Here is a 13,876-nt window from a genome sequence, read left to right as displayed (position 1 = left end):
GTCGAAGAGACGAGTCAGAGTTAGAGATCTTGGTCTGGAAGATGCTTAGCCAGATTAAAACAGCGATACAAGAAGAGTTGGATAACATCACACATCAGAAGTGACTCGCATCCGTTCCAGGAATCTATAGCATGGAAGCAGTCCTCAGAGATCAGAGAGAATATACGAGACACTAATATTTTATTTAAACAATTTTTGTATAAAAACATACCTATTGAATAAACAGTAGCTGATAATAATATTTGCAATTCACTGGCATTGATTTTTTGTTTTAAAAAAGAACATAAAACTCAATCAAACGCATACTTCAGAGGTGGATAGATTTTTTACTTTTTGATGAGAATTGTATTATAAGTGGAGGTAAGGAGTGTTGTCTTAAGCAGTGGGAGGCTCCTTTGCACAGGAGGCCGCCTAGATTATGGGTACCACAACGGCGCCTATTTTTGCCGTGACGTAGTAATAATAATAATAATATTGACACACTTTTTACACAAATTATCTTGCCCCAAATTAGGCATATATAGCCTGTGTTATGGGTTGCAAGACAACGATATATTTAATACAATATACTTACCATTCTCGTCATCCATGACTCGGAAACAAACACCCATATTCATGATATAAATGCTTGCACCTACCGGGATTCGAACCCGGGACCTCTAGCTTACTAGGTAGGATCGCTAACCACTCGACTATACAGGTCGTCATTATACATTACACAGTAATGTGTAAACATTACTATGTTTCGGTCTGAGGGGTGCCGTAGCTAGAGAAAGTACAGGGCAAATGAGACTTAACATCTTATGTCTCAAGGTGACGAGCGCATTGTGCCGCTCAGAATTTTTGGGTCTTTCAAGAATCCTGAAAATCCTTTTTCCTGAAAGAGTAGATAGAAGTTTAAAATTTTATATTTTTACTAGCTGACCCGGCAAACGTTGTAATGCCATATAAATTATTTTTTGGACGTTTCTTGGACATTGCAACATTATTATTTTTTCTTAAATAAAAGAGTTTTTCTAAAATAAACGAAGCCCAAGTTACTCCTTATTACATCAGCTACCTGCCAATAAAAGTCCCGTCAAAATCGGTCCAGCCATTTTAGAGATTAGCCGGAATAAACAGACCGGATATGTTATTTTGGTGTATCGTATATATATTCATATACATGTGGTAAAAAACGGTTATTTACATATAACAAACAGACACTCCAATTTTATGTATATGTATGTATAGATAATTAAAATTCCAAACACATTTGTTGAGATATTACCAAAGTAACATTAATTAAGCTATAAAGATGGTACTAAATGTTAATCCTTTTCCGCCTCATAAAGTCACTGCCAGCCAAAAAAATACTTCTCATAACATAACAATGCTGCTAATTAAAATAAAAACACAAAATTCACATCGAAGTTTCGAAAACGGATGTCAGACAATCTTTGATTTTGTTGATGATAATTTTAAATATTGTTAGCTGACCCTGCAAACGTTGTATTGCCGATATTAAAATCGCGATACAAAAGTAACTGTCGATCGTAGATGGGTGAAAATTGAAGTTGTATGTATTTTTTAATGCTGACTCATAATCAAACTAATTAAAAAAAAATGTCAATAAATTAAAAAAAAATCGTCCTCCCTTAACATTTAGGGGGATGAAAAATAGATGTTGTCCGATTCTCAGACCTACCCAATATGCACTCAAAATTTCATGAGAATCGGTCAAGCCGTTTCGGAGGAGTTCAAAGTTTAACACCATGACACGAGAATTTTATATATTAGACGTAATAACTAGCTGACCCAGCAAACTTTGTATTGCAATATAAAGTAATAAAAAAAATCAATAGTTAAAATTTTGGGGGGAATTAAAATAGATGACGACCAATTCTCAGACTTACCCAATATATCGTACATAAAATCTTGCAACCCTATTGGGATCTGTGGCTGGATCAGAATAATATAAAAATCGCGATACAAAAATAGGTGTTGATCGTAGACTTTTGAAAATTTGAAGTTGTATATATTTTTTGATGCTGAAAATATAAAAAAATGGCAAAAAAAAATATATATATTTAGGGGTGGATCACCCAAATCATTTAGGGGTATGAAAAATAGATGTTGAAGTCGATGGTGTTGATCGTAGACTTTTGAAAATTTGAAGTTGTATATATTTTTTGATGCTGAAAATATAAAAAAATGGCAAAAAAAAATATATATATTTAGGGGTGGATCACCCAAATCATTTAGGGGTATGAAAAATAGATGTTGAAGTCGATGGTGTTGATCGTAGACTTTTGAAAATTTGAAGTTGTATATATTTTTTGATGCTGAAAATATAAAAAAAAATGGCAAAAAAAATATATATATTTAGGGGTGGATCACCCAAATCATTTAGGGGTATGAAAAATAGATGTTGCAAACGATATTTCATACAAATCGGTTAAGCCGTTTCGGAGGAGTTTTGGTAACAAACACCGGGACACGAGATTTTATATATTTGACTAGCTGACCCAGCAAACGTTGTATTGCCATATAAAGTAATAAAAAAAACAATAATTATTGGGGTATAAAAAATAGATGACGACCGATTCTCAGACCTACCAAATATATCGTACATAAAATTTATCGTACTACAATAATCATTATATTCGATTGCCATCTTGCAACTCTATTGCGTATCTGTGGATGGAATAGAATAATATTAAAATTGCGATACAAAAATAGGTGTTGATCGTAGACGTCTGAAAATTTGAAGATTTATGTAATGTTGTTTAGTGCTGAATCATATAAAATAAAAAAATTGTAAAATAAAAAAATATATTTAGGGGTTGGTGACCACATTCGTGACTGATCATTTAGGGGTATGAAAAATAGATGTTGGCCGATTCTCAGAACTACCCGATATATACAAATTTTCAAACAATTTATTGGTATAGCCGTTTCGGAGGAGTTTGGTAACAAGCACCGGGACATGAGAATTTTTTATATTAGATAATATCCTTGACGCCGTGGCGTACAGTGGCTTTTGGACATCAGGGGCTATCTTGAATAAAATCGGCAGGCGGTAACACGCGTCACGCCAGCATTGGATGAAGTCATCCGCAGGTAATAAATTACCAGCTTTTTAGAGCTAAATATCGCGATTACAAACGTTCTGACGAAATAACTATAGTGGCTTCGGCATGGGGAAAGGCGCTGGTGTGGGACGCGATTTGCGTCGGCTTTTCATGTCCAAACTATTTCATTTGGTGCTGGGGCTGCTACTTTGACTGATAAAGACAGAAAGCGTCGCAATATATCGGTCTCAGTGAGTCTTACATCTTTGTGTCGTTTAGTGTCGAGACACTTGGCCCGTGGGTGCCAGAGACACGGAGAATGTACAAAGTACTAAACGCTTCTCACAAGAGCTACTGGTAACCCAAGCACTGGCAGCTATTTCGTTCAATGGATCAGCCTAACTATTCAACGTGGAAATGCTGCTAGTATTCTTGGTACACTTCCCCGTAATGATAGATTTAATTTAATGTAATCATAGTATTATAAATATAGTTATAAGCATTGTTTAGTTGAATAAATTAGCAAAACTGATTTTGTATAACATTGTTTTAGGATATGGGATTTCCTAGGCGAACTTGCACGAGCGGGCACCTCTGTAATCATCACGACGCATTATATCGATGAAACGAAACAGGCTAACAAGGTATCTATATAATATATTAAATATCAATTTAATTGGACGTCATTCCTGAAAAAGGTTCCAAGCCACAAACATCACATTTTAAGGAATTCGTGCTTAAAGTTTAATAACTATTAGTGTATTCCATACATGTGGGTTAGGCTACTAGGTCATGATGTCGTTTAAAGAGTGACAGTAGGGCTGCCATTTTTTGTCAGTCCGTTAATATAAATCACGTGACCAGTTTTGTGTTCTTAACTCAATTTGGACAAGATTGTGGCTTGGAACGTTTTTCTGGAATTACGTCCAATTATGCAAAGAGATTTATGAACTGAAAGTTTTTGCCCTGTGTTGTCCCGGGGCGTAAAAAGAATAGGGGAGTCCCCGGCCTTAAGTTGTCGTTAGAAGTGTCTAAGGAGTTTTCAATGTGGCAGAGTCACGCTGCCGGCCTATGAAGAGTGCACGTACGGGTCAGATTCGACCAGATTAGTATTATACTCCCACAGAAAACTGGAGTGAAGTACCAGCCCAGCTCCGCTATGATTCACATGGGTTAGTGTCCGAAACGGCGCCCATGCGTCTCCCACAAGACGTCAGCGGTCCTATAGATATTTTACACCAGGATTGCACCGGCTCTGCCAGAGTCGGAGAATCCCTCCCTGAGTATTCTCGTCTAGGCCACTCATCGTAATCTGTATCGGACGGAGCAGTAATTGTTTGCCTCATGTTGGTGTGTGTGTTCGTTTGGGAAAATACATACTGTCACCGTCTTGGCAATTTTGAGGGTAGGGTACCTGTCTACTCTCTAGCTGCACGTAGATTTTTTAAACCGCGTCAGTTTATAAGTCTTATAGTGGCAACGTAAAGACAAATATTATCATATGCTGCGTTCTATCGACAGTTTCACTCCGTTGAAATTTGGTGACTTCAACGGGCATAAAGCCGCTTAAGTCATGTAGCACAGACTCCGCAGGGCGATCTGTGTATCAATTTTCATGCTTTTTCATTAGCAGTTTGCGGTTATCTTCCGTTGGTTTTCAAATACAATTACATTACAATCTTTATAATCTACGAAAGACGAATAAAGAAATTCTGACGATGAAAATACTGTAGTAAAATAATTTCATTATTTGTAATGTGAAAATTGTGAATCGATCTCCGGATTACTTGTTGATCAAAATCATCTATTATATACGGAGCCTTCCCATTAGGTTTGTTTTAGGTGATCTAAAGGTAGATTCCTGTTCTGGAGAATGTCGTTTACTTTCTGATAGGAGTTTTCTAACGGAAGTAAGTATGGAAGTAAGTAAGACCTTTATTTGTTAACAAGGGTAATAGATTATAAATGTTTTAAATACATTTTAGATCTCCAAGTGTATCTTTATTGAGCACACAAATATTTCAAATAAAGAAAAAAAAACAATAATAATTACCACAAAACAAAATTGATTACATCATTAAATGAAGTTAAATTAAATTAATCGCATCATTAGGTAAAAAATATGAGTGATTACTGAATTACATTACTATTAATAAAAATTATTATAAATGTCATAGTTACATTAAAAATTATGTTCAAAATACGTAAGTTCCTAAATACTAATTTTTCACTGTTACTTCAAAGATTCAAAGTCTTTTTTAAAAATTCATTCACATTATAATAACATTTATGCGCTATATATATTTAAAGTTTACGTTTAAATTCCTTTTTAGGCCAGTTTCTCAAATGCTCTGGAATTTATTATAAATTTGTTGTGCCATGCATATTATACTTTAATGTTTCAAAATGGTGTTTGATTTCTCCAGACATAAGCGATTTTCAAAACGTAAATTTCTTGTGTAGCCATAAGATCTCATTTTGTAAAGGTGGAGGTTGTCTTTTACGAAGACAGCTACTTCCATAATATATATTAATACTAGCTGACCCAGCAAACGTTGTATTGCCGATATTCAAATCACGATACAAAAGTAACTGTTGATCGTTGATGGGTGAAATTTGAAGTTGTATGTATTTTTAATGCTGACTCATAATCAAACAAATTTAAAAAAAAATTAAAATAAATTTTGGCGTGGACCTTCCTTAACATTTAGGGGGATGAAAAATAGATGTTGCCCGATTCTCAGACCTACCCAATATGCACTCAAAATTTCATGAGAATCGATCAAGCCGTTTCGAAGGAGTTTAACTACAAACACCGCGACATGAGAATTTTATATATTAGATAGCGCAGGTAGTGTTAAAATACTATATTTCTTAAAAAAGAGCACACAACTGTGTGTCCTTTCTAATTTGAACATAGCTCTTATACAGCATTTATTTATGAAAGCAGTACTGCATGTGCACTGTAGATCCAACTAGTCGTAGTTAAGCTTTGGAATATGCAATCTGGATATTGGTTACCGTAGGTATTTAGTATATAGCGTAAGGAAATATTTTATGAGTTTCAATGGAAGTTTGGTGACATAATATTAAATTGAAAGTTTATTATAAATTTTCTTGGTATCTATATCTGGTGGTCGTGGACTCTAATAGTTCGCTAATAACACCTCAGGGAGCGGGGCGGCTGAAAACCAGCGCTGCTTGGAGTAATGTACGCCGAGCAGCAGAAACTGAGCCGCTACCTTTTGTTTTCATTTTAATTTGTAATCTGTAGCATGTATGTTATTCTGTATTCTTTTTTTCTTTGAAAACAATTAATGTGATTTTATTTTATAATAACCGAACTAAATAAAAGTAAATTAACTTTAACACTATTGTTATATTTATTTAGGTTCATAACGAGGTAGGCACTGCCTAATTGCCTATATATATATGATATGTACGCCCCTGCCTCCACTACTGTTGCTCCAAAATATAATACCAGAGCGAAGTATAGATCTAACAAGCCCGTAATATACAGGTTATTTATAATTCAATTTGTAAATATTCCGATAATGTTTGCATTGAGTTTAATTCAATATTTGTGTTTGTGTCTATGTTTTTGAAATGTGTGTAACACTTTTAATCAGGGCCGGATTTAAACTTAATGCCGCCCCTGGGCACCGGAAAAAAAATCCGCCCCAATAATTTTAGTTAAACTTACAGTTTATATATTTTATTTTTCAAAACTAAAATAACTTATTTATTGCAGATACTTTATCAAAACAAATACTAATTATTATTTTTAATTCCAGACAATAAAAAAAATCGATTATTATTTTAAATATCCAGGGAATAAATTGATTAAATCGTTCTTATTTTTAATTTTTACTAAACGTGCCAAAATTATAATTTACACACAATGGATAAATAGAATTATCAATTAAACCATAAATTATTAATTCACAGAATTAATTAATTATATTGAGCAACATTGATAAGACTAAAAAAAAATATTGTACTTTCAAAATTTTGCCGCCCTGAAAAATTTGCCGCCCTGGGCACTTGCCCCAACTGCCCCTAGTGTAAATCCACCGCTGCCTATACTTAAGCCAACACTTAGAATATCTTATTTATTGTTTTAATTTATTATTATGTCAATTCATTCATTTATTAACTTAAACCAAATATAAAACCTCACAACAATTAGCAATGTTTACAAATATAAATATTACATATTTGACATTCACCTTTGACTTGTATACGATGTAACGAACGTCTTTGTTCTGACTGTACAAGGAAATTTAAAATTCAAGTCTAGAATTCCTGTAAATATACAAATGCACGTCTCGAAAGTTATTTTCCTGTAGATGTCTCTATCGACGTCTTCCTTGGAACTCCGATAATTCCCTGGTACGGGGTGTAGTGCATGTTCGACGGAAACGACTAAAGATATTTTTGAACAGACTTGCTCCTAAAGTGAGCCTTATTACATCGTTCTTAGGACCATAAACCGAACTATGACACACACGTGCATAATAATATTACACAATAGTGCATAATATAATTATCCCTACAAAGTTAAGTTAGTACCTAACTGCAAATTATATGAGAGTAAACAGGGCGGACTGTATAACCAAATGGTTAGCGATCCTACCTACTAAGCTAGAGGTCCCGGGTTCGAATCCCGTTAGGTGCAAGCATTTATATGATGAATATGGACGTTTGTTTCCGAGTCATATGTTTATATGTATTCATGTATGTTTAAGTAAGTATATTATATTAAATATATCGTTGTCTTGCAACCCACAACACAGGCTATATATGCTTAATCTGGGGCAAGATAATTTGTGTGAAAACTGTGTCAATATTATTATTATTATTTTCAATTTAACCGGATAATACAGTTTTTTTTGTAACAACAAAGAGGTTTTATGCCGCTAAAAATCCATTTACATTTTTGGAATAAATTAATTGTGTGTGAAAAACCATTTGTTATTATCAAATTATTTAAAATTTACAAGCATTTTATCACTAAAATTAAAATTTGCAAGTAAGGCTATATGTAATCAATCAGGTTACATTTGACGAGTGCATAAAATAAAAACTTGGGCGCCATTTCCCATAATAGAGTCATATTACGCTTGAACTTTTTTATACCAGCGCAGTAAACCAAAAACTTGATTTTTTGAATTTTTCACATAAATTATGTGAAAATATTCTCCCTTTCATTTTTGTCATTCTCTCTCATTTCCAATGGGTTTCATCCTACTATTATTTTTTTTGGTTTCAAAAATTATCGACACTGGTCTATTATGCAATACGTCATATTTGTTTTTCCTCGCAAGTGTGTTGGAAAAGTGCGTACGAAACTCGTGAGCAACTTTCTAACTGTAGGATTTACGCCCTCGCCTACGGCTCGGGCTGCAATCTACAGCCTCGCGTATAGTGAGCAACTTAGTTCACTTGTATCATACATTGTATAAGGGAGTGGAAATAAGCTTCTCGTTTAAGCTTACTTACTTTACAAGTGAGAGTCTCCTTTGCACAGGATGCCGGCTAGATTATGGGTACCACAACGGCGTCTATTTCTGCCGTGAAACAGTTATGACATTACTGTGTTTCGGTCTGAAGGGCGCCGTAGCTAGTGAAGTTACTGGGCAAATAAGACTCAACATCTTATGTCTCAAGGAGGCGAGCGCAATTGTAGTGCCGCTCAGAGTTTATGGATTTTTCAAGAATCCTGAGCGGCACTGCATTGTAATGGGCAGGGCGTATCAATTACCATCAGCTGAACTTCCTGTTAGTCTCGTCCCTTATTGTCATAAAAAAAGCTCATCATATAGAAATATTACAACGAATACAGGATGTGGCGCGAATTATGATATTGTTATTGCCCTAATCCGTACTTCATTATAATTATTGTTGAGTGCGATTAAAGTATTATTCAATTATGCTAATGATTCCACGCCCCATGGCCGTTGTGTGATTCACCTCATTAATACTTATATTGTTATAGCTTATGTCCGCGTCCGCGACTTCGTCTGTGTGGAATTCCGCACTAGATCCAATGAGAAATGTGGAATATATAAAAAATACACTTTGCTCGTTTCACATACGAGTAAGATCACGCGATAAAAAAAATTTTTTGCAATTTTTGTTAGCTTTAAAAAAATGTTATTTAAACGAAATTTATTTATTTATTTATTATATATTAGGAGATTCAACAGCTTTCATAACATTACAAAACAATCTTAATAGTCATAGCTAGCCATTTATAGAATCCCACGTGTATATAATTGGATAGTTACATATGTGTGCGATACACCAGCCCATAATCCAACATACCTACAGCCAATATTATATATAAACTAGATACACTATAATACAATTAGCACAATATATGTGAACATAATATGCATACCAATTACAACTCCTATAACATTACTATAAATTATCAACTAACTTGTACAACATTATCCAATACTACCTAATCAAAAAAATCCCTGTTCAGTAGCCGTCTCGCCGTTGCCACACTTGTGTTGAATAGATCAATGTTTATGTACTTAGAGGTTTCATTGAACTTATTGCCTGCCCTATATTATAAACATTAATAAACTTTAATCGCAAATTATGTATAAGAAGCTGCACGAAGTCAAACATTTTTAGATTAATTATATAAACTTTTATGTACTTAATCAGTTTAGATGCATAACCTAAATCGGAAATAAAATAGTTAATTAACAAATTATAGTATAGCTTTTTAAAAACTGACTTAAAAATTGGTTTCACATGGATTTATTCTACCAGGTGTCTGGGTGATACCATATTTATTAAAATTTATATTCGTTACTAAAAGAAATATATTTTCACGGCCGCGCGGAGACATATTTTTCTGAGTTGAGTTGAAATATAAATATATAAACTATAATTAATAGTGACTATAAATAATAGTGTTTTCTCTTTTTAAAGGATCTTTTTATAAAGTACCTTCAATACTAATAAAATTTTAACGAAAAACTAATACCTATCTTTTTTTCATGTATATGTTAACAATTGCAATTTTTTACATGCTAATACATATTCTCGATATATTTTTCTAGACGTTATTTCGAATAGAATCAGCCATAGGTCATATTTTAAGGAGCTGTGTCAAGAATTAACACGCTTTTGAACTTGTTGACAAACATATTATGTCCGATTCTTAATTAATAATAATAAAATAAAAATAAATATTTGCACACTTTTACACAACTTATCTTGCCCCAACCTAGGCATAGCCTGGTACTATAGGTTTTGTACCCATACAACAAACAACGATAATTATATTTAATATTTATTGATGTTAATAGTGATTTTAATTATTATAACACTAGAAATAAGGGATTGCTTGTAACTAATTCTAGTAGGCTTCATAAGATACATAATAGCTTTAAGGGTAAATGTATACACTTCTATAATAAAGTCCCAGCCACTGTTCAGGCATTATCTATAAATAAATTTAAATGTTTTATAAAAAAAATGGCTCTGTCGTAAATCCTATTACTCCACTGCTGAATATCTAAGTGATCGGACAGCCTGGGACTAGACTGTGATTTTTTTATAGCAATAAAAATGACTGTACAATATTGTATATTTTTATTGAAAAGAGCGCAAAAAAAGAATGCTAGGAGAGTTTCTTGCGCCGCTTCTTCTCTCTCAGAGCGCCAATTAGAAATGACATCAAAAAGAATTCTAAAGGAATCAATTTTGAGAAAATAAATGCCGTTATGCCTTTTAATACGATATACTTAAACATATATAAATACTTATAAACATCCATCCCAAACTCAGAAACAAACATTCATATTATTCATCATATAAATGTTTACACATATCGGGATTCGAACCCGAGACCTCTAGCTGAGTAGACAGGGTCACTTACCACTTAAAATCCAATTCCAAACACATTTTTCGTGGCGGGCTCACTGTTGTGAGAGTCAATGGTACTTACAACTTATTGCACCACCGACAGTAAATGATTGTAATGGTAATTATCTTATTACATAATCATCAGGCTCATCTCATTATAATTGCGGGAAGTCGTAGAAAATAACTTATACTTTCACCTTTACTTTGTTTTAAGTTAATATTTGAAGTTAAAAGTTGAAAAGTTTCTTACTGCCAAATTTTTGATTTTTTGAGAAGAGATGTATTAAGGATGACGATTTATTTAGATATATATAGAAGACGTGTAGCGTAGACTAATTAAAGTATTGGTAATTCTATATGCGAGTATTCCTGTTAGGACGTGATAGGGGTGAATATGTGCGATAATTTAAACCCCCATATGCATTATGCAAAAGGGAACCATTTCAACCGGGATGGGAAAAATTTACGAAAATTTTTTCACATATGAAAAGTTTGACCGCCTCAAAATTAATGTCCTGCAGATTTCGGTCTTAACGTTAGGCGATTTTTTTTAAGAAAATAAGGGACGAGACGAGCAGGACGTTCAGCTAATGGTAATGACGCTGCCCACTACAGTGCCGCTTAGGATTCTTGAAGAACCCAAAAATTCTGAGCGGCAATACAATTGCGCTCGTCACCTTGAGACGTAAGATGTCAAGTCTCATTTTCCCGGTAATTTCACAAGCTAGTGCGCCCTTCAAACCGAAATACAGTAATTTTCACACATTACTGCTTTACGGCAGAAATAGGCACCGTTGTGGTACCGATAATCTAGCCAGCATCCTGTGCAAAGGAAACTCACTCACTCCCCCACTGGTAAATATATGTTAGGCGATGGCTCGATATCCTACTCATTGGATAGGGCGAGGAAGACCCATTGCGTGGCAGACCACATTCCGGACTCTTTGCAGGCAAAGGGTCCGGAATTTACGTTTGATTTCCATCTCTGGGGTCCCATGAAACCCCTATTTTACGACATCTTGCCTGTGTCATCCACAGAAGAACTCAAAACAAGAATTATAATCGCAGCAAATGCGATGCGGAATAATCACTCCGAGCAACAACCTTCATTAGCTTAACTTACAAACTGTCATAATTGTTACTTATTTTAAAATGTTCATTGTTATTACTACTGTTATTAACAGTTTACTGTTACTGCCTCAAAAATTTATTTTAATTTGAATTTTTTGTTGTATGTACATTGTGTGTTGTTTTTATTAATTTAATGTAAATTTTAGAATGACGTTAAGTTTAATTTGGGTACGAATTTCCACCTGCTTCCTTTGTGGTATTTTTTTTTTCAGTGTCTTTGAAATAAGTTCCTAGTTGTTATGCATTGTTCTTACAACGAACTAAGAAAACGGTGATGTTTTTAAATAATCTGCAAGCCATAACGTATTTTAAGTTTTTAAGGAAATCTTGAAATGATGTGCTAATGAGCCATCTTATGAACGCCCAAACTAGAAAGAAAGTTGACTAGAAAGAAAGATTCCTCAAGACCTTCTCTGAGAGGCACAACGAGAATAAACGGATCTGAAATATCTGCAAGATTGATAGATTGCAACAAATAATAATAAAAAGAAATATTGAAATATCGTTTTTCGTCTCGTATTTTTAAATATGGACCAATAACTATAGTGGTTTTAATATTGATAAATAACCGTTGTTTATCAAACACTGTTTAATAGTTTTAATGAATCTGAAGATAAATGAGGTTTATATTTATACTTTTTTTTATTATGTTTAATTTTCACTTATTTTGAATAAACTAGGCAGGGCAGGCAAACGAAATCCTACTCGCCATATCCTAATGATTAGGAAAATTGCTATCGCCTAACATTGACACCAAAATGTACAGGACATCCGTCTTGCTGGTATACTACTTAAAATATATCATCTTTTGCCTTGTAGCCAATGGCACGACTTCGAGGAGGTGAAACATTTCATAGGTCCAAAATTTTCGTAAGTTCGTCATTTGGTGGTTCGGTAAAAAATGTGATCACTTTTGCATATTGCATAGGGGGATTAAAATGATCGAAAATAGTCACCCCTATTACCTCCTAACGGGAATACGTCGAAACTCGAATACCCAATAAGCTTGTAGCATGTAGCAAGCATATATTATACTTAAATCCGTTAAGTAAAAATAAACTCAAACGAAACAAATCAATTAAATTAAAATGACTTTTCATTGTTTGCAATTATAATGTAGGATTTTTATTTGATTTTTAGTCACACTCTTTAATTATTGGAGGTCTTATTGTTGTAAGTTTTGTAGAAATACATCAATTTTTCATTTTCTTTTGTTTGGTTATTTAAAATGGTCGCATCCTAGTTCTTCAAAATAGTCCTGACGTTATTGTATTACAATCTGTTTAAAACGGCGATTTTTTTTTTCATCATCATTATTATTATTTCTGTTCTTGATGTTGTTTTGTTTTTTTCCTTTGGAGTATTTTGGTCGTACTCTTTCACGTTGAACAGCCTGCTTGGAAGAAGTGTTATGTTTCATATTGTATTCGTGTAACATTTGTGTCGGTAGAGGGACTATGTGCATGTTATGATTGTTGTAAGTAGATGGAAAATTAATAATAATTGTACAATCCCCGCACCGTGAGACTAGGACTGGCGGCCATCTTAGTGATGTTAGTATGACAAAATCACCAATCAAAGTAGTATGATTTAATCGGTGCTGGGGCTGCTGCTTCGACTGCCGAAGACAGCAAGCGTTGCAAATATGTCGGTTTCAATGAGTCATACATCTTTGTGTCGAGTCGGTTGGTGTCGAGACCCTTAGCCCGTAGACGCGGAGAATGTACAAAGTACTATCTGGGCGCCTCAATAAGGCTACTAAACCCCTCCATAAACCACTCTATGATATTATTGTATGTATG

The 13,876-nt window shown here is 34.0% G+C and overlaps 1 protein-coding gene across 2 annotated transcripts in view; it reads left to right on the top strand.

Annotated features, from left to right (window-relative positions):
- LOC126979709 (ABC transporter G family member 20-like) overlaps nt 1–13,876 on the top strand; it is a 117,573-nt gene that overhangs the window by 84,080 nt on the left and 19,617 nt on the right. For both annotated transcript variants that reach the window (XM_050829178.1, XM_050829177.1), the window contains one exon: nt 3,607–3,697. In XM_050829178.1, the coding sequence (XP_050685135.1) occupies nt 3,607–3,697 (91 nt within the window). The remainder of the gene's footprint in view (nt 1–3,606; nt 3,698–13,876) is intronic.

This window comes from Leptidea sinapis, chromosome 4, assembly GCF_905404315.1.
Source record: "Leptidea sinapis chromosome 4, ilLepSina1.1, whole genome shotgun sequence".
Classification (NCBI taxonomy): domain Eukaryota; kingdom Metazoa; phylum Arthropoda; class Insecta; order Lepidoptera; family Pieridae; genus Leptidea; species Leptidea sinapis.
This window is presented reverse-complemented; position numbering and strand designations above follow the sequence as displayed.